Source organism: Nomascus leucogenys, chromosome X (genome assembly GCF_006542625.1).
Source record: "Nomascus leucogenys isolate Asia chromosome X, Asia_NLE_v1, whole genome shotgun sequence".
In the NCBI taxonomy this organism is placed as follows: Eukaryota; Metazoa; Chordata; class Mammalia; order Primates; family Hylobatidae; genus Nomascus; species Nomascus leucogenys.
In genome coordinates this window covers 61,824,080-61,845,728 of record NC_044406.1, presented here as the reverse complement: position 1 = coordinate 61,845,728, position 21,649 = coordinate 61,824,080, and the positions used below count along the sequence as shown (strand labels likewise).

The window sequence follows — 21,649 nt, the reverse complement described above, 5'->3', positions numbered from 1 at the left end:
AACCGTGCCTATATCTGGGAGCTAAGATTGTGGTATTACATTCCTTCTGTTACATCATAAATTTCTCTGATACTTAATTTTGTTTTAAAAGGAGCATGTATTACTTTTGTATTTATTAAAACTTTCAATTAAGGTTTCAGAAGCCCTGAAATAAAATAAATTAGAATTATTAAACCTAAAAAGACAAACTAAATAGCTTTAAGCCCGAAAACAGCTGGCTATACACATAAAGAGCAGTGCTCTAGAATTCTTATACCACCATGACACATTTCTATGTCTGATAGACACATAATGTGAGTCACAAATGTGAGCCACATAGGTAATTTAAAAATTTCTATTAACCATATTAAAAAGGTAAAAAGAATCAGGTGAAATTAATTTTTAATAGATTTTATGTAACCCAATAAATCTAAACTATTTTAATTTCAGCATGTAATCAATATAGATGTATATTAATGAGCTATTTTACATTGCCTTTTTGGTACTAAGTCTTTGAAATCTATTATGAAATCTATTTTACATTTGTAGCACATTCACATTGGTCTATATGTAGCCCACTTTTATTTATTTAGTTTTTTAAAAATTTCAACTTTTATTTTAGATTCAGGGAGTACATGTGCAGGTTTGTTATATGGGTATGTTGTGTGATGCTGAGGTTTGTAGTAAAATTGATTCCATCACCAGATAGTGAGCATAGTACCCAAAATGTAGTTTTTCAACCCTTGACCTCTCCCTCCCTCCTTCCCTCCCTCCACGTGTAGTCCCCAGTGTCTACTGTTGCCATCTTTATGTCCATATGTACCCAATGTTTAGCTCCCACTTAAAAGTGAGAACATGTGGTATTTGGTTTTCTTTTCCTGTGTTAATTCGCTTAGGATAATGGCTTCCAGCTGTATCCATGTACCTGTAAAGGCCATACTTTTATTCTTTTTAATAGCTGTGTTATATTCCACGGTGTATATGAACCACATTTTCTTTATCCAATCTGCTGTTGATGTGCACCTAGGTTGATTCCATGTCTTTGCTATTGTGAAGAGTGCTGCCATGAACATATGAGTGCATACATCTTTTTGGTAGAATAGTTTATTTTCTTTTGGATATATACCCAGTAACGGGATTGTTGGGTCAAATGGTAGTTCTATTTTTAGTTCTTTGAGCAATCTCCAAACTGCTTTCCACAGTGGTTGAACTAGTTTACATTCCCACCAACAGTGCATAAGTGTTCCATTTTCTCCACAACCTCACTAGCATTTATTTTTTGACTTTTTAATAGAAGCCATTCTGACTGGTGTGAGATGGTTTCTCATTGTGATTTTGATTTGCATTTCTCTAATGATTAGTGATATTGAACATTTTTTCATGTTTCTTGGCCACTTGTATATCTTCTTTTGAGAAGTGTCTGTTCATATCTTTTGCCCATTTTTTAAAGGGGGTTATTTGTTTTTGCTTGTTCAATTTGCTTGTTCTATGTTTGTATTAAATGTATTTAAGAATCAAGTCATCTCGGACCTGTAATAAAGACAAACTTAAGTTCCTTATAGATTCTGGATATCAGACCTTTGTCAGATGCATAGTTTGCAAATATTTCCTCCCATTCTGTAGGTTGTCTGTTTGCTCTGTTGATAATTTATTTTGCTGTGCAGAAGCTCTTTGGTTTAATTAGGTCCCACTTATTAATTTTTGTTTTTGTTACAATTGTTTTTGATAACTTAGTCATACATTCTTTCCCAAATCTGATGTCCAGAATGGTGTTTCCTCGGTTTTTGTTTAGGATCCTTATACTCTGAGGTCTTATATTTAAGTTTTTAATCAATCTTGAGTTAATTTTTGTGTATGGTGATGGGTAGGGGTCCAGTTTCATTCTTCTGCATATTTTATTATTTTGGACAGTCAGTTATCCCAGCACTATTATTGAACAGTGACTCCTTTCCCCATTGCTTTTTTTTGTATTTGTTTAGCTTTAATAAAATAATGTAATAAGCAGTTGTAAAAGAGTCACCCAAAACAAAAGCTAGGACTTTGTTAAAAACTTACATTCAACCATATGCTTCCTTCTCACTCTCATCTCCCTACAATTTACCCACTCAAGTAATCTTTTTTTTTCAAGTAATCTTTATCCTGAATCCTGTGTTCATTCATTTCCTCAATTTCCTTTTCATATAATTATATCACGTTTATATATATTCCTAATATATATGTATTTTTAAAGTTAGTTGTTTGTAACTTACAAAGGTTATTATGCTACATTTAATATTTTAGGACTTAGTTTTTTCAGTATTAAATTAGGTTTGCCTTTATTACAGGTCCGTGATGACTTGCTTCTTAAATACGTTTAATACAAACATAGTTTTTTCTTTTGTTGGCAAATTCAACATAGGGGATTTACTTTTTATAAGCTTAACATTATATTGGTAAGATTCACTCATATTCATAAGTGTTGCTACAGTTCATTGGTTTGGTTGCTGTTTAATATTTCATTGTATGAATATATCATAGTTTATCCATACACTATTCTGTTGATGGGCATTCAGGTTGTTAGATTTTGCCACTGTATAAGTCTCCTGTCGTATATATGGAAGAGTGTCTTTTGAGAGAGACCTAGGAACTCACAATTCTCATTCAACTGGGACAACTAGTGAATGAGGGAGAAGGCAATGCAAGTTAGAGGGAGTTCCAATATGGATCAGAACCAGTAGGAGGAGCAATGGGCAAGGAGTGGAGTTGCTTGTGAAGGCCCAAGAAACATTGTAAGTGGCAGCTGGTCCTAGTTTTACAATCTTTGTTTGCTCTATTGGACTGGACCATGTGGTGTTAGAGCTTGGAACAGTAGCAGTAGGTATAGCCAGGCCCTACTGCTGAAGGTTCCCATACAAATTTTGAGAATGCCAACACATCTGAGGTTGTAGTTCAGCCATCTAGAGAACTTGCGTCCTGTCTTCCCACAAGATCCTTGTCTTGTTTTTGGTGGTCAATCCCTTTCCTCTGCATTCCCTAAGCTGTCTTTCAGCACTGGGCTATGTGTGGGTATACACTGGAGGTATTGGGAAGGCAACAGAAGAGCTTGACTTTTGGTGTATATAAAAACATTCTCTGGGGGTGGGGGAAAAGATTGAAAACTCTAAAGTAAGTAAGGAGTTTTCTGTTTTTCTGTCCCAGACTGCATGCAAGTTCATAATTAAGAACAACCTCTAGGAGTTAGGGCTTAGCATAGCCAATTCTAATGGAAAAGAACATGAATCTGTGACTGTTAGTTGGATCAACTACAAGAGAATGATTTTGAAGGAAAAGGGGATGAGGAATTCATATAAGGTAAGGAAGGAGACAAAGCAATAGGTAGTTGGAAGGCCTAAACCAAGGGTATGGCAATGACAGAAAGGAGAATTACATGGGTGCATAAGGGGATATAGAACTCAGGTTTGCTCAGGGCTTTACATTTTCAAAATTGGTTTTTCAAATAACATTGTATTTAATCCCCATATCATCCCAGTGATGTATTACTGTTATTACCATTTTATAGGAACTGAGGCTGAGAGATCAAGAAGCATGTTCAAAGTTTCATAGAAAATAAGTGGCAGACTTACAACTTGAACCCAGGTCCTTAAATGTGAAACCAAAGTCCATTTTACTGCCCCAGTGACTGCAACTGTGGTATTGAAGTGTACTGCAAACATTTTGTTACTAACAAAGTCCTGAAGGTCACTAATAATTTACTTAAATAAAAACTGGAACAAATGTTCTTTCTATGATAGTGTCACTCTTATTCACATTCTGATAGGTTTTCTTGAGCAAGAAGAAAAGGGGGCCTAGTTACAGCCATCGTGCTAGAAAAATCTACAGAACCCTACGGGCCCCAGGGAGGGTGTTCTGCATGTGAATGTTATCTAAGCTCTGTATTATGCCAATAAATGGTGAAGAGTGCCACACTACACCTTAGCAATCAGAAAAATCGTAAAATTTGGGAGATGAAGGGGAGATAATAAATATGTGATGATAAATTATAATGTAATTTTGTTTCTTAACTTATGTTTAAATGTGAAAATGGAACATTATGTATATTACACAGTATAGCCCTTTGAGGAAGCCATTTGTGCACAGTATCATTACTGTGGTACAGGGATAGAACTGGAAAGGGCCTGAAGGTTGCTCCCTCATGAACAAATATTTATAACAACTTCTTCCCTTGATCTCCCAATAAGTTACCAATTAGTTGCCATTATATATATAACTCATTGTGGCTTCATAGACAACTGCATTGTCTACTGACCATCTCTTAAGCTCTTTCAAATATAGTTTTCTTTTTTGAAAGAAGGGTATGCTTTAGCATTGGGCCTGCAGCATGTTTTCTTTCAATCTACAAATATTCATTAAGTACTTAACTGTTTGTTTGCATTATGCTAGTTGCCACACTGAGATAGAAGGAATCTCTAACCTCTTTTGGCTTGTTACCTAGCTGTGAAGATGCGAGAAGCACATGAAAAAGGCCTAGAAAATATAAGTATCTTAAGCATGCACGTGGAAGAATGTAAACTAAGATGAGCTATCTGGATAGAGGTTTATCAAGGCCTCTTAAAGGCTATGAAGCCTACAGCTGGATCTTGGAAGGATGAATAAGGATCAAAAGTGAGGAGGTAAAAAGGCAGTCAAGGAGGGGGACTGGCTTGAGTCAAACAAGAGGCTGTAACCAGAAATGTCTGGTGGAAAAGATTACTTACTTTGTTGCTATGGTTGCCACCCCATGGCAATGTTGCATGATATACTAAACATAACCAGACCTTTGGTTTTCTCATACGCTCTTATTTCTTTGACATTCCCAAATTAATAAACTGTTTCAAACCATTTTTCTGTATTCAACTTTTATGATAAATAATACTTCACATTTGTACATCACTTTACAGTTTGCATAGCATTTGCACAGATAGCAATTCATTTGACCTTTACAGCAATCAGTGAAATGACATGGAGGCCGACTAGCTCCAAATTAGAGGATGAGTGAGTGAGGGAGCTCAGGACTTCAACCCAGATCAGGTTTGGTCCAGTCTTCAACATTTACTTGTACAGTTTTGATCAATAATTTATATTCATAAATAATATTGTTAAGGTCCTACAGATTCTGATATATATTTGGCATCAGGAATTATTAAACTGTGTGCTGAGTCATTTTTATGTTTAGCATATTTGATTGTTATTCAATTCTTTAAAAATCCATATGAAATATTTTAGAATACATTATATAATCTTTAAGATGGCATTTATAGAGTTGGCTTGAACACTATACCTCAGATTTCTTTCTAATTACAATGCTATATAGTCCTCACCTAATAGAGTTATGCACAGTTTAATACCTTGCTTCCTTGGCTCCATATAAGGAGTTCCACAGAAATGAGTTTTCTGGGTAATTAAGGTCTACTTCGTTAACAGCAAACTTTGAAACCTGACAGAAATCTTTGTAAAGTGTTTTGAGACTTCCCTGTCTTATCACGCTAGATACAGCTGTCTATTGAGGACTAAGAATCACCATGAAGATCCCGTTCTGGACCATATAGTGAGATGTTCAGTATATAGTGAAGTTTGGTCCCAATGTCGAGCAGCACTTTATGTTTTTCTAGGTGTTTTAACATTTATTATCCTTTTTGATCATCACAATCCTGTGAGATAAGCAGGATAACTTCTTTTCAACTACGAAATAGCTAAGAGATTAAGGTGCTTGAAAAAAAAAAAGCATTCTCATTTATTCGACTTATAACCTGAGAAATAAATGGATTAGTACTATTCTCATTTTACACTTGATACTAATAATTACCAATTATTGAGCACCTGTTATGTGCCTGCAATGGTTTAGGCATTTTACTTTATCTCTAGTCCTTATAAAGTCTTATCAAAGGAAGTATCATTACTATCATATATAATGAGAAAAGTTAGCTTGAGAGAGGTTACATGACTTGGCCAAGGCCACAAAGCTAAAAGTAGTATAGCTAGGATTTGTGTGATTTTAAATCCTATGCTCTTTCCTTACCCCAAACTGTCTCAGAGAGAAACTAAGGGTCAGAAACTTGATATCAACTGAATTTTTTTCTTTCTTTTTTTTTCTTTTTGAGACAGGTCATCACTTTGTTGCCCAAGTTCGAGTGCAGTGGTGCAGTCATAGCTCACTGCAGCCTCAAACTCCTGGGCTCAAGTGATCCTCCTGTCTCAACCTCTCAAGTAGCTGGGACTACACATGTGCACCACCCAGCTTGGCTAATTAAAAAAAAATTTTTTTTTGAGATGGGGGTCTTGCTATGTTCCCAGGCTGGTCTCAAGTTCCTGGCCTCAAGAGATCCTCCTGCCTTGGTCTCCCAAATTACTGGGAATACAGGTGTGAGCCACCACACCTGGCCTTGTTCTTTTTTCTTTCTTATGTGTGTATTTCATCCATGTACTAGAAGCTTTACTACACTAAATTTGGGCCTTGCTTCTGATAGCTTCTGGATTTTGCATACTATGCTACAGGGTGGGAAGAATGAATTAGACTCAAAACGCTGAAATGAAACTAACTTGAAAGTAACCTCTGAGATAAAATATGTGTACCGCAAATATGCCTTTCTCCTTTAAATAGGTTACAATGTAAACTTATTTTTAAAGAGTTTTGGAGATGATGTATAAAAATAACATAGTATACAAACCAATAACTTTATGACTCATGAAAAAAGTTTTTTTGTATAATCTGAAATATAAAATTCCACTTTTGGAAGTATACAATTCATACTTTATAATCTGATCATTTCAACGCATTTATTTTTTAAAGAGATGAAATACATCTGAAATTCAAGGAGAGAATTAAATTGCTGTATTTACAATAGCTGAACATCCTCTCAGGAGATACTGTGAAGCTATCATGAGAAACACATTCTTTTTCCATTTCCTTTTAAAGAAATCATATTTCTAAGCAGATTAGGATCGAAACATAGCAAATTACCAAGTCAATCTTCTTCCCACTCTTCTGGCACAATGTAAGATAATGAGGTGCTGAATTTCATCTACACAGATGACACTACTAACTTTCTGGCAGCAGGCCAGGCCCACGACTTGTTTTGCTATAGGGAGAATAGATCTGCACAAAGACCTCTTCTTTCCAGTATACCATGTGACAAAGAGCATAGGTTGATTAGACCTCTGGCTCGCAGTATATAGAATTTAGTGTGACTAGACCCTAAACGAGTGACTTAATGCACCGGAGTACTAGGTTCATTAAAGGAGCTACATGCTGGAAGCAGTGGTAAAATGCAGCCAAGATTCATAAGCCTACAGCAAAGTGTCCTTGGTACTCACCATTTCAAAAACAGCTCTCTCTACATTTGTGAACATGTTAATTACATAGGACTTAGGTTCTCTAAGTCAGCTAAGAGTCTTACACAAGGAAGGTAGGATCAATCACTGCTTCTAAATTACATCAAGGTACTAAATGTATTTTGCTACCTTGCACCAGGGGATTGGTTAGCTTTGTACTTGCTGTTCCCTTTGTTAGAAATAGATTGTCTAGCTTTCTTCATCAAAGTCCCATTCACCTTCCAAAACATAATTGTCACCTAATTCGTCATATATGCATGCCTAGTATGTGCCAGCCATTATGCACTTCTCCTCAGAGATGTATTTAATGTATTTGGTTGACCATTCTGTGGTTCCCTCCTCTATGCTCCCATTGCAGTCTTATTATACCTCTATATAAGTACTTATCTATCACCTTTGTGAATTACTTATAAGATTTTCTCTTTTCTGAAGGCTGTGGGCTTCCAGAGCTTAAAAAAAAACCATATTTTATGCATCTTTGTGTCCCTGGGTGTAATATAACACAGTGTCTTTCACATAATAGATGCTTAATGAATCTCTGCTATTCCTCTCTTCTCCTCCTCTCTTTTGTTTATATTTGCTCTTTTCTAATTCGTCATCTGGTTTCATCATGAACGCTTCTGCCCCAACTACTGTACTAAACCTGCTCTCACCAGTGTTGCCAACATCTTTCTTACTGAATAAGTCATCCTCTTTCCACTGGGCTTGTTGAATTGGTAAGATGTAAGTCTAGAGCTTCTAGTAGCTATTTTTGTCACCACATAGCAAGAACCTACATGAAGAATGAGGCCAATACAAAGGAAAGCAGAGCTGAGAAAGTCCTGATGATATCATTTAAGCCCCAAGGTTAAGCCATGTTTTAAGCCAGCTTCATGAAGGACTTTGCAGTTAAATGAGGCAATAAATCCTCCCCCTCCTTCTTTTTTAAAATCTTAAGCCAATTTAGGCCAGCTATCTGTCACTTGTAACTGAGAGAGTCCTAATGTAGCTAATTATCTCCATATCTGTATTTTCAGACCAGCTATCTCTCTTGAGCTTCAGATGCATATCTCGGACTGCTTACAGGTTTCTCCTCCTTGAATTTCCCACTGGTACCTGAAACTCAACCTGTCCAAAACCACACATCTTCTTCCCCTGATCATTACATCAGTGACTAGTATAGTACCTTGCCAGAAACCTGGGTGGCTTCCTTGACTCTTCTTTTTCTCCCTTCAATCAAATCACCAAGTCCTATTTTTTCCACCTATGAACTCAATCTATCTACTTCTGTCTTTATTGCTGTTACTTTAATTCAGCCACTGTCATTCCTTTTGTGTATCATTACAGCAATCTCCTCCCTTCTTTGTCTTCATTATGCCCTTTCCCATCCATTATTTTCTATCCACTTTAACCACTTTTTATATTCTTATAAATTACAGTTACACATGTTATTGCAACAAATCAAACATATAGAACTACATAAAGAACCACTTAATAGTTATTCCCTTCCCATCCAACCCTCTTCCACCCAAGGTAATCGATATTCACTGTTTGATGCTTCCCCTTCCCACATCTGTTCCTATGTTTATATATATATATACACACACACACCTATACATATTTATAAAATATTTTATATATGTTTACATATAAAATAAAAAATATATGTTAAAATCTTTCTCTATGAAAATGGGATCATATTATACACATTACTCTAAAACTTGCATTTTTAAACCTAGCAATAGAACATGGCTACTTCAGACCACTACACAGAACTACATAGAACTCATTCCTTTTAATAGTAATAATATTACTATTATTATTACATTGAATAATAATATACATAATATTCAATAGTATGTCTACGTCATAGTTTATTTTACCATTTTCTTATTCATAGATATTAGAGTTATCCCTCCTTTTGGCAACAAAACAGTGATATAATAAATACCCTTTTATGTATGACCTATATACCAGAATTCTCACTTTTTTTTTTTGAGATGGAGTCTCACTCTTTCACCCAGTCTGCAGTGGTGCAATCTTGGCTCACTGCAACCTCCACCTCCTGTGTACAAGCAATTCTCCTGCCTCAGCCTCCCTTGTAGCTGGGATTACAGGCCATGCCACCACATCCGGCTAATTTTTGTATTTTTGGTAGAGACAGGGTTTCACCATGTTAGCCAGGCTGGTCTCGAACTCCTGACCTCGGGTGATCCACCTGCCTCGGCCTCCCAAAGTGTTGGGATTACAGGCGTGAGCCACTGCACCTGGCCGAATTCTTATTTTTGTAGGCTAGATTCCCAAGACAGTGAATGCTGGATCACAGGTATCCTAATGTTTAACTTTACTAGAGAGATTAAGATCCAAAATGGTTATAACAATTTACATTATTTCCAGCAATATATGAGTTTTTCCACCTCCTAATTATAATAGGATGTTAATGTATTATAAAATTGTTGCTAATGTATTTAGGTAATGAGTAGAAAATGGCATATCATGCCCATTTTATTTATTTTTATGTTTTTGAGAAACGGTCTTGTACTGTCACCCAGGCTGGAGTGCAGAGGCTCAATCATAGCTCACTGCAGCCTTGAACTCATGGGCTCAAGCAATCCTCCCACCTTAGCCTCCCATGTGGCTGGGACTACAGGTGCATGCCACCACAATTCGCTAATAAAAAAAAATTTTGTAGAGATGCAGTCTCACTATGTTGTCCAGACTGGTTTCAAACTCCTGGCCTCAAGCCATCCTCTCACCTTGGCCTCCCAAAGTGCTGGGATTACAGGCGTAAGCCACCGTGTCCAGACTATTTTTAAAATTAAATTTTATCTGTTTATTTTAAACTGGTAGAACATGCACATGTTCAACTAGTCAACTCCCTCCTAACCTCAGCCCCAAACACTCAGCTTTCTTCCTCAGAACAACCATGATGACCAGTTACAGATTTATCATATTTAATGAGTTCCTAAATAATGGACATGTATTTCCAATTCTCTGCTATTATCAGTAGTACAGCAAAGAATATCTTCATTGATAAATGATTTCCAGTGTGTTAGTGTATCTATAAATAGAAGTGGAATTGCTGGATTACAGTATGTGTGTTTAGCATTTGAAGATATTTGCCACATAATCTATTCTTGACATTGATCCTGTACTTCCCCATTGCCTTTAGGATAGTTTCTAAATTCCATAAAATTGATTCCAAAGCCCTGCGTGATTTGACCCCTCTTGGCCAGCTCATTTATTATCATTTTCCCTTTAGATCTTTATACTACAACCTTACAAACTTCTTTCAGTTCCTTAAATGAGCCATGCTCCCTCTTTACTCTAAGCCTTCCAACATATATATTCTCTCTGCCTGGTGCACACTTCCCTCAAATCTTCATTTGGCTAACTATAGCATCCACCAGTTTGCAGCTTAGATGTTACACTTATTAGGAGACATTCCTTGTCCTCCCAAGTCTAGATCAGGTGACAGTGTGTCCCATAGCACCCTGTGCTTACCCCATTATATGGTCACTACACTGTACTGAAATCATCCACTGTGAGTTTGATTAGGGTAGGGTCTTATCTTGTTCACTACTGTGCCCTTAGTGTCTGGAAGGGTGATCAATAAACATTGATTTAACAACTAGTTTGGTACTTAATAAACATTTACTGAATGAATGAGTTTTTTAAAAAAGGAAGCTGTAGTAGTTCCTTATCTTTAGACTGAAGAGGTCCTACAGGTCAAGGAGTAGAATCTAGAGTAAGGCAGGGTTGTGTAAGTAATACACCACAGAGTCAACAGGTGCCTTCTGACCACACATCTATATCTGCCTGTGATATTTTGAGGAGCCATACAGAAGTGAGCTAGCAGTTCACCACCCAGCCAACAGATTAACCTTCTTAGCCTTCACTTCATGAAACCATTTGCATGCGCTTAATCCTTATTGAGCGTTCTCAGGGATGCTAATGAAAAGGCTCACTGATCATCCAAATTGAAACCCTTAGTATTTAATCATCTAGACATCATCTGATTGGCTAAAACTAGCCTAGCTATTATCATTATATTATAGAAGTCAGGAATAGTTAGTAACAAGTTATATCAGAGTTGGAAGGAAACAATTCAACCATCTATTCTAGTAGTTCAGCATCTTTTCTTATCCTAATACATCTGAAGGATATGATATGCTCCCATCAGTAATAGTACCTTCCTCAGTATAGTTTTCTTAATGGGATGTGGAGTGGTCAGAATTCCCAGGAGTATGCGTGCTTCAAAAAGAACTCCTTATATGCTTTTGGATCTCTTACACTCCAGTTGAGAATCACTGATTCTAGTTTAACTCATTAGAAGAAACTAAGATCAGAGAAGTGAAGTAAGACTTTCCTAAGGTCATCCTGCTACTATAACTACTAATGGCAGAGCTGGAATTAGAATCTATATCTCCTGGCTTAGAGTTCACCAATTTCCCTAATATTGAGAAAAAAATAACTAGAAGGAACTTTAGAGAGACTGAGTAGACAGGAAGGACCTTTAGAGAACATCAGGTCAGGTGGGACTGTGACCTCCTTTAGGCAAGTGAGATATTCCTCAAAGATGTCTTAACTTTATAAGCACTATTGTAGCGGGGCAGTGGGTGGGGAGGGCATGTTCACATTATACCTTTCCTGATTCTATATTGCTCATATTTGTTATAATATATGTATCATTTTATAATTTAAAAAATCCCATAAATATTTTAAGCATCTTAATCTTTAACCTCTATACCCAATTCAATTTAGGCCTTACATACTAAGTACAGGAGTTTGGTAGCTATACCAATTACAGAACCTCATACAATGTCTTACAAGTAGTTGGTATTCTAAAGGTGCTTGTTAACCAAGTGTTAGTGGTGATGGCCTGTTGAGATCATTTACTGCAGGGCTAGTTCCGTCAATGAAAATACAGTTTTAAAGGATATTTTGGAGTATGAGCAAGCTAAGATATTTTAGCTTACTTAATGTCTTATTTGATATAAAGCCACTCTCCAGAGTGTTCTGCTGTGGGCACTTAAGCTGTTGGCACCCACTACCAGCAGGCAACCTTGGGGATTCTACATCTGAAATCAACAGTCCTCTTCGAGTCCACACACATGGTGAGCCTTCAAAAGCTTTACTTTTGTCTTGTGAACAAGCCCCTGAAACTCTATCGCTCTCAAAATGATTTTACTCTCTCATTTGATAATCCACAGTGATGGCTCACTGAAAGCAATAAATACAAGAGCAATACTAAAATGAGGGCAATTCTTAATACTAGCTAACATTTGTACAGGCAGAAAGTCTGTTTTCTTTGACATCATGGACTCTCATGTTCATCTGTATCAATTTAATAGTAGCTATGCCCCATTCCATTATCATTTTAAAAAATTGAAGTACAAAGGATATATTTCAATCTTGTTTTTCCCTCTGTTCTTTTATAATAGTAGAAAAGAATACTAAGTTTTTTGATATATCCAAAAGTAAACTACAAGGAAGAGAAATTTCTAAGAGATACTAACAAAAAGGATACATATATACAGCCAGCCAGCCAGAGTGAGATAATGCCACAGAGCAATGTGCAGATGTGATCATTTGCTGTGATGAAGTAGGCCATAGTGTGAGGCTTGGAGTCTTCTTCCTATGGGCTTGGATAGCATGAGTGAGAACAAAAATGGGCAATTTGGCTGAGAGAGAGCATTTTTGAAGAAATTATAATTGTTGTCCATAAATTAGGGAATGTGAGTGCCCCAAATGCCTGGCAGACCATACTAGTATGTTTGTTTTCCAGAGACAGCGTAGTAATAGCACTTAATAATTTTTGAAGTATTCTTGCAGGCCAGGTGCAGTGGCTCGTGCCTGTGATCCCAGCACTTTGGGAGGCTGAGGCGTGAGGAACACTTGAGGTCAGGAGTTTGAGATCAGCCTGGCCAACAAGGTGAAACCCTGTCTCTACTAAAATATAAAAGTTAGCCATGTGTGGTGGCGGGTGCCTGTAATCCCAGCTACTTGGGAGGCTGAGGCAGGAGAATTGCTTGAACCCAGGAGGCGGAGATTGCAGTGAGCTGAGATCGTACCACTGCACTCCAGCCTGGGTGACAGAGCAAGATTCCCTCTCAAAAATAAAATAAAATAAAATAAAATAAAATAAAATAAAATAAAATGAGGTACTTTTGCAGACGTTAACACTTTTGGTAAATACAACAACTCTGTGAGGTAAGCAGGGCTAATTATCCCTATTTTAAGGACAAGAAAACTGAAGCTTAGAAGTATGTGACTTCTCCAAGTTCACATGGCTGGTAAGGTGGCAGTGATATCAAGATTGGGATCAAGAAATTGCAGCTCAGTCTAGTACCTCTTCTGTTACACCATGCTGCACTTTTATTCTCTTACCAGGACAGAAACATGGAAGGCAGGCAGGTGTGGAGAGATATTAAGATTTTTATTAACTCCTGAAAATGCTCTTATCGGAAGAGAACAGATGTTTTCACAATAATATTTGTAAAATATGGAAACTACCTCCTTGGGAATTCTGGATTCATTTTACCTGATTCTAAGGCCTCATGACCTCCTAAATACATTCTACATTTCATTCTAACTAGAAAATAAAGTTCTGTGGATTTCTGGAGTGCAGGGCAAGAGATGACCAAACAAGCCCCCTGGAGCTATTATTACTTCAGAAACACATCACAAAGATAAGACGCAGCAGGAAATCCTGGCACAAATTTCTAGAACTGTTGTGACTCAACAGCCACAATGAAGGTATCATACTTTCTTTGAAGAACAACCACCACCAAAGGCCTCACATAATTAGTACAAATAAACTTAAACGATCTGAAATACTTCTGGCCAACTCAAGTCAGTGAATTCAAGGAAGAAATGTAGTAAAGAAAACGAAATTCACTTCTTTTCTAAGAGTTGAAACTAACCGTGTGTTTGGGACTCCTGCTTAGCTAGACAATGCCTTCATTTATAAAGTAATCTGAATGGAGAAACTGAGATGAACCTAGTCATTCTTGAATGGTGAGTCAGAAAGATTGTATATACCCTGGATATTGCCACTGACTTTCTTTTTAAAAGGCAAGATAGACTATGTGTATGCTATGCCTCTAATCAACTAGTTTAATAGTCTGATGAAAACAGGAAAATAGGCTTCTGCAGCCTGATTTGTTCTTGGTGAACCTATGCAGCTCCTAAGGATCACTACATCCCTTCCTTTTCCAAGAGTTAATGAACTGTTTATTAAAATTTTTTTCTCCCACAGGGATTTGTGGAGATCATTAAGCTTAATATCTATAGTTCCTAGAAAGAAAGTCTAGGCTGGGTGCAGTGGCTTACCCCTGTAATCCCAGCACTTTGGGAGGCTGAGGCAGGTGGATCACTCAATGTCAGAAGTTTGAGACCAGCCTGGCCAACATAGTGAAACCCAGTCTCTACTAAAAATACAAAAATTAGCTGGGTGTTGTGGCGGGCACCTGTAAAAAAAATTTGTTAAATGATGAATGACCAAACAAATGAAGTAGGGTCTAGACTTTCTCTCTCTCTGTCTCTCTCTCTCTCTCTCTCTCTCTCTCTCTCTTTCTTTCTTTCTTTTGACGGAGTTTCACTCTGTTGCCTAGGCTGAAGTACAGTGGCACGATCTTGGCTCACTGCAACCTCTGCCTCTTGGGCTCAAGCAATTCTCCTACCTCAGCCTCCTGAGTAGCTGGGACTACAGGTGTGTGCTACAGTGCCCCGCTATTTTTTTTTTTTTTTTGTATTTTTGGTAGAGACGGGGTTTCACCATTTTGCCCAGGCTGGTCACGAACTTCTGCCATGTTCTTAACTCTTCAAGGTAAATGACTTGTTCTTTGACACTTGTGAGGCAAACCTGAGCTTAGATAGCTAAATTTTTATTATAACATATCAAGTAATTTGTGAATTTAGAATCAACACCTGATAAGAATTTTAAAAAAATCTCTTGGCATAGATATTTTTTTGGCCTTAACTTGCCCCACTATGATTTACCTATCCCATCCTACCTCTTATTCTGTTCAGAGCAGTTTCCAGACTGACTCACTTCTTCAATGACAAGTCCTTTATTTGTACAAAAGAGAGTCATCTCATTTTCATGATACGCAGTGATGTATAGTGTAGACTTATATATCCACTTGGCTGTTTAATAGCTACCTCAAATTTAACAAGCCTAACTAAACTCTTTCCCCATATTCCTCTACACCGCTTCTCTCCTTTTCTTCTCCATCTCAGAAATGGCAATTCTACCTGTTTAGTTCCTTAAGTCCAAAACCCTGGGGTCACTGATGCCTCTTCTCTGTCTGTCATATATCCCTTATCTAATCAATCTGAAAAATCCTTCAGCCATTCCTTCAAAATCTCTCTAAAATCTGACCACTTCTCCCCACCCACACTGCTTCCATCCTGGTCTAAGCCACCGTCATCTCTTGTCTGGATTACTGTAATACTCTCCTAAAGATTCTTCCTGCTTGTATCCTTTCTTCCTGCACCTATTTTCAATATAGCAGCCAGAGGAATGCTGTTAAAACATACATCAGATCCTGTCATTCCTCTGCTCAAAATCCTCCAATGGTCCTCCATTTCATGCAGAATAAAAGCCAGAGTCCTTATCTTGGCCAACAAGGCTCTGGATTGGATTTTGCTTTCTGACCTCATCTCCTTCCCTCTTCCTCTTCTTACTTTGCTCCCAGCCACACTGATCTTTCTGGAACATACCAAACATTCTTCTGCTTCAGAGCCTTTGAATTTTCTGCTTCTTTTCTCCCCAGACATTTGCATAGCTCTTACTTCATTTCATTCAGGTTTCTTCCCAAATGTTCCCTTATCAGAGATACCTTCCTTGATCACCTTACAGCATACCCCATCACTCTGTCTCCCTGTTGTTCGGCTATATTTTTCTTCATACCACTTATCAAATTTAACCAACTTTATTTATTGTCTGTCTCTTTATGCTGGAAGTAAATCACTTTGAGGGCAACAGGAAATATTTATTGAGGGTATACTAGGTGCCAAGTCTGTTTCTAGGCAGTGGGGATATTAAAAAAAATCCTCATTGAATGTTTATTCAAGTACTATATAAACTGCTGTATTTGCTTAGTAAATATTTGATGAGTATATTGAATAAATATAGTATACACTCATCAGAGTAACAAGAATGGTTCAAAGGAAAAGGAGATTTGGATTGACTTACCACTCTTCAACTCATTGGAGCATCTGCCACATCTAAAGAAATGGTTCTACAGATCACCAGGTGAAAAGTTAGAAATCTAATAAAATTCAAGGACCCCCAGGCATTCTATACTCCTAACTCTAAGGGACTCTTGGATTCCTCCAAGCTATACTGATTAAAGAAAAATGCCTGGATTGCATGAGAAACTTGGCATTGGTACCAAGAAACTAGAGTCTAGTGACTGACTAGAGTATCAGATCAGGAGGGAAGTAGATAAGAAGTACTAAACATTAATAAGAGAGGCTTTGACCTTGACCAGAGAGAAAACTGTTTTGTATCAGGACAGAATAAACATTCTAAGGAAGATTGGTATCAGAGATGTTGGTAGCCGAATTTGGATAAAGCAGTTTTGGGGAAAGGAGGAAATTATCTTCTTTAAGAGAAAACTTGGGAGGTTAGATGAAGAGGTAAACATTAGAAGCCATTAGACTTTCCATTCAGAGAGGGAGGGAAGACCACGCCCACTATAGAAGGTGATATTGCTCTTACCACCTGTCTCTTCTCTTCCTTCGCAACCAGGGATTATGAAAAGTTTGATGGTTGTGGGAGTAGCCTCAGGGGAAAAGCCGAAGGTGGAGAGACTTACATGTATCAGAGGGTGAGATGATTAGGAGAGGAAAGGGACCATGCTTCTTAGCTCCCTGCTTCCAAATAGCCAGAAGACTTCTGGGAAACTGGCTACAAGTAGTAGGTGAATAATGGGTAACTTTTACTTCATGGACTGCATTTCTTAGGCTCTAAGAATGAATCTGCATAACTGCTCTAGAGAATGGCCCCACTGGTCCAGTGCTCCATTCAAAGGCTCAATGCTGCTGCCACCTCCACTGACTAGAAAACCCTGTCTTACTGCTCTGGCTCTTTTTTTTTTTTTTTTTTTTGTATTATTATGGGGTCCTTGTTCTGAGCTCTTTCTCAGATTTCAGCCAGTTATACTTCTTCTTGCCCCTACTGACAAAGTCCTGGCTCCATCTCTTTAACAGCTCCCGCCTTCTAAAACTGCTTCCATCATTGGCCCTTATTCACATCAACAAATGTCCGTTTAAAAATTTCATTTTCATCTGTATAAAGTCATATTGCTTTGTAACCCTCCAAACACATATTATTGGCAGATGTAGCCAGACACATGCTGTCTTTGAATCCAGATGCCTTTGCAGCAGCCCAGAGCTATGTATTCTACAAACCCCTGTGCCCAAAGGGGTAGCATTATGTCAATTGACAGAGTGATGCTGAAATATCAGAGCAATTCGAAGACCCTGCCCAGGAGCTAGCTCAACATTTTGTTATGCCCCACAGAATGCATTGCTAGTTAACTCAAAGCTATTACACCCAGAACAGGTACGGTTTCCATTGATACATCACTGCCTAGCTGAAGGGGCAGTCAACATTATCAACTTACATAACAATCACCAACAATGTTCCAGATAGTAGGCTAGATTCTAGGCTTATACAAAGAGAAATGAAATCTCTTTTCACAAGAAACTTATAAACTAGTTCTAGAAGGTCTAGTTCAGATTTGGGCATGGTAGTGGATACCAACATTGACAAAATTATCATTGGAATTAACACATCATGTAAGTGCTAGCAGGGTACAACACTGTCAATTCCAAGAATAGGACCAAATCCTCCTGTTGACCTTAATAGGTGTGGGACATCTCCGGGAGAGATGAGGTCCTTATAGAGGGTGATTTTGAGAGATACAAATGCTATCATGGCTCTCAGACATACTGAGAAAGGACTGAAGGTATCTGGAGTTGGAGGAGCGAGGATCCTTGTATAGTTAGTTCTATGTTAAAGGACTGATTGGTAGGTTAGGCTGCAGAAATAGTCTATGACCTTGGGTCTGTGGACAGTATATAAGACGATGAGGCACACTTGAAAAGGTAGTGTTTTTTTTTTTTTTTTTTTTTGAGATGGAGTCTCACTCTGCCACCCAGGCTGGAGTGCAGCGGCGCAGTCTCAGCTCACTGCAACCTCTATCTCCCAGTTTCAAGCGATTCTCCTGCCTCAGCCTCCCAAGTAGCTGGGACTAGGCCCAGCTAATTTTTTTTTTTTTTTTTGTATTTTTAGTAGAGACAGGGTTTCACCATGTTGGCCAGGCTGGTTTTGAATTCCTCACTTCAAGTGATCTGCCTGCCTGGGCCTCCCAAAGTGCTATGATTACAGGTGTGAGCCACCATGCCCTACCGAGAAGGTAGTTCTTAAAAGGATACTTTTACTAACAAATAATTCAGAAGTGATAAAGGATCAACTGAGTAGACTTACCATCTGCTCCTTCATTGCTTTTGCTTCTTTTATTGCGGCGAACACGCCTATTTTCTTCTTCAGAGTATGACTTTTCATCAGGGAAGAAGAAATTCAATAGGGCCATCTGTAAAAATTACAAGTACATTAGTCAAATGTTGACCCCACTCAGTTATAGCCAACATAAAAAACCAGATTTCCATAGACAGTTTACCTGTACCTTAAGTTTGATGTGTCTAAAGCCTGAGCCCATCTTCCCCTCCACTGTACAAACCATTTTATTTTTGATACCATTATTATTCCAATCATGTAGGCATGAAATTTTGGTTAATTTCTGAATCCCATTCCTTCCACCCTGAATATCTAATAAATAATCCATCAGGTCCCATTTCTTCATATATTTCTGGGATTCAGAGAGCCTAGCCACAAATTTCTAACTTCCCGCACATACTGAGGATGCTCACTCAGAATTTGAGTTGAACAGAAAATTGAACAGAAAACCTTGAATTTGGCTGGGAGCAGTGGCTCACGCCTGTAATCCCAGCACTTTGGGAGGCCGAGGTGGGCAGATCACCTGAGGTCAGGAGTTCGAAACCAGCCTGACCAACATGGTGAAACCCCATCTCTACTAAAAATACAAAATTAGCCGGGTATGGTGGTGGGGGGTGCCTGTAATCCCAGCTACTGGGGAGGCTGAGATAGGAGAATCGCCTGAACCTGGGAGGTGGAGGTTGCAGTGAGCTGAGGTCACACCACTGCACTCCAGCCTGGGCAACAAGAGCAAAACTCTGTAAAAAAAAAAAAAAAAAAAAAAAAAAGAAAGAGAAAGAAAGAAAAAGAAAGAAAAAGAAATAAAGAAAGAAAGAAAGAGAAAGAAAGAAAACCTTGAGTTTGCTGCTCCCCATTGGACTTCAGTATTACACATTCATGATTTTGCCACATTGCTATTTATGATGTAATTTTGGTTTGTTCCCAAATGCTGTGCATCCAATACTGAGGTACCATTTATGTCAATGCTCTTCTGGGAGTTAGTCATGACAAAGCACACAATTATTTTCTCCTCTTCTGAGATTCCTACAGCACTTGTGGTCTATAAGACTAATTTTGGTACCTGGTCCTCTACTGTCTTATAATGGTCTCTCATAATAATACAACATGTTTCATATGTGAATGGGTCTGACTTCACTAATAATCATAACTTAAATATATATTTGCTGAATCGAATCATAATCTTTTAGCATGAGTGCTTTATTGTGGTAAAACCATGTGCTTGAGGTAAACAGTAAACATGGTAGTAGGATTAAGTGATTCTAATGCCAACTCTGCCACTTACTAGCTGTATAACCTTGAACAAGTTACTTACGCTTTAGTTTCCTCATCAGTAAATAGGGATAATAATAGTACTTTGCAGATAAAACAGTTGTAGAGTTAGAACAGTACTTAGCCTGTAGTATGCACTTAATAAATATTTGCTATTACTATTATTATTGAACTTAATCTTCAAAATAGAATGGTTAATTTGGGGCCTAAAATAGAACAAATGAATCTGCATTTTCATTCTATTATCAGTTCAAAAAATAAACAATTTCAGAGTCCTCATGTCTGCTCCATCTCTGATTAAGTGGAAAAAAATGGGTTGGACCCAAGAAAGCCCTAATATTCTACACAAACTTTCTTCAAAATTCTGTGATTTGCTCAATATCCTTAAGGTGTAGGATTAGCATCTTGAAGGATACATGAATGTATTAAATATAAAATTAATAAATCAATGTGTAGGTAATTTCCATCTTGTCAACAGGATTGCATTTCAAAATAAACTGCCATTTTTGTCAAAAATGGTTGAATATCAATCAACAATTTTACATGGTTCAACTGAGTAGTATTTTTGAGTCACTTGATCAGAATGTAAAAATGCATTTTCTCATACAATCAACATAATAAAGTTTGGCTAGTTTTCCTGATAAGCCCACAGAAAGTTACTTAACTCACAATATAAATAAGCTAAGTACTAATAATAGTATAAAACTAAACTGCTGTTTACAATAAAATCTCAATCATTTGCAACTCTACAAGTCATCCTGGATAGAAGAGTTTTCTTGAAAACTTTGAGTGCTGAAACTTACTTCAGCTATGCAGCCATTAAAAAAGAACGAGATCATGTCCTTTGCAGCGACATAGATGGAGCTGGAGGCCATTATCCTTAGCAAACTAATTCAGGAACAGAAAACCAAATATGGCATGTTTTCACTTATAAGTGGGAGCTAAATGATGGGAACACATGGACACGTGGTGGGGACAACACACACTGGAGCCTACTGAAGGGTGGAAGGTGGGAGGTTGGAGAGGATCAGGAAAAATAACAAATGGATACTAGGCTTAATACCTGGGTGATGAAATAATTTGTATAACAAATGCCCAAGATACACATTTACCTATGAAACAAACTTATACATCCTGCACATGTACCCCTGAACTTAAAATAAAAACTAAAAAAACCCCAAAAAACCCAGTAATAACAATATTTACTTCAGTGTTTGTGAATATTAAAGTATATGCTAGGGCCTAGTATAATGCAATAAAAAATAAATTAGTTTATGTGATTTAATTCAGGGCTTACTGAATATGTGGAGGACTATTTGCCTGTACATTAAATGACCTCAGTCCACTATGGGTTTGAGGGTTTTTTAATTATTACAATTACATTATAGAGCAATACATGCTTTGATGGAGAGGAGCTTCAAGCTCTCTGGGAGCAAGAGGGGAAGCATCTAACACAACCTGAAAGTGAACAAGTCGTCTTGGAGGAGGTGTGCTACCTCTGTGAGTCCTAAAGGATGTCAATGATTTAGTGATAAATGGAAA

The 21,649-nt window shown here is 37.7% G+C and overlaps 1 protein-coding gene across 4 annotated transcripts in view; it reads right to left on the bottom strand.

The window, feature by feature from the left end:
• EDA (ectodysplasin A) overlaps positions 1–21,649 on the bottom strand; it is a 421,035-nt gene that overhangs the window by 67,007 nt on the left and 332,379 nt on the right. For 3 of the 4 annotated variants that reach the window (XM_030807330.1, XM_030807331.1, XM_030807332.1), the window contains exon 2: positions 18,809–18,914. In XM_030807330.1, coding sequence (XP_030663190.1) covers positions 18,809–18,914 — 106 coding nt within the window. Of the gene's footprint in view, positions 1–18,454; positions 18,915–21,649 lie in introns of those variants that run through there. The other variant, XM_030807333.1, reaches the window with a different exon arrangement.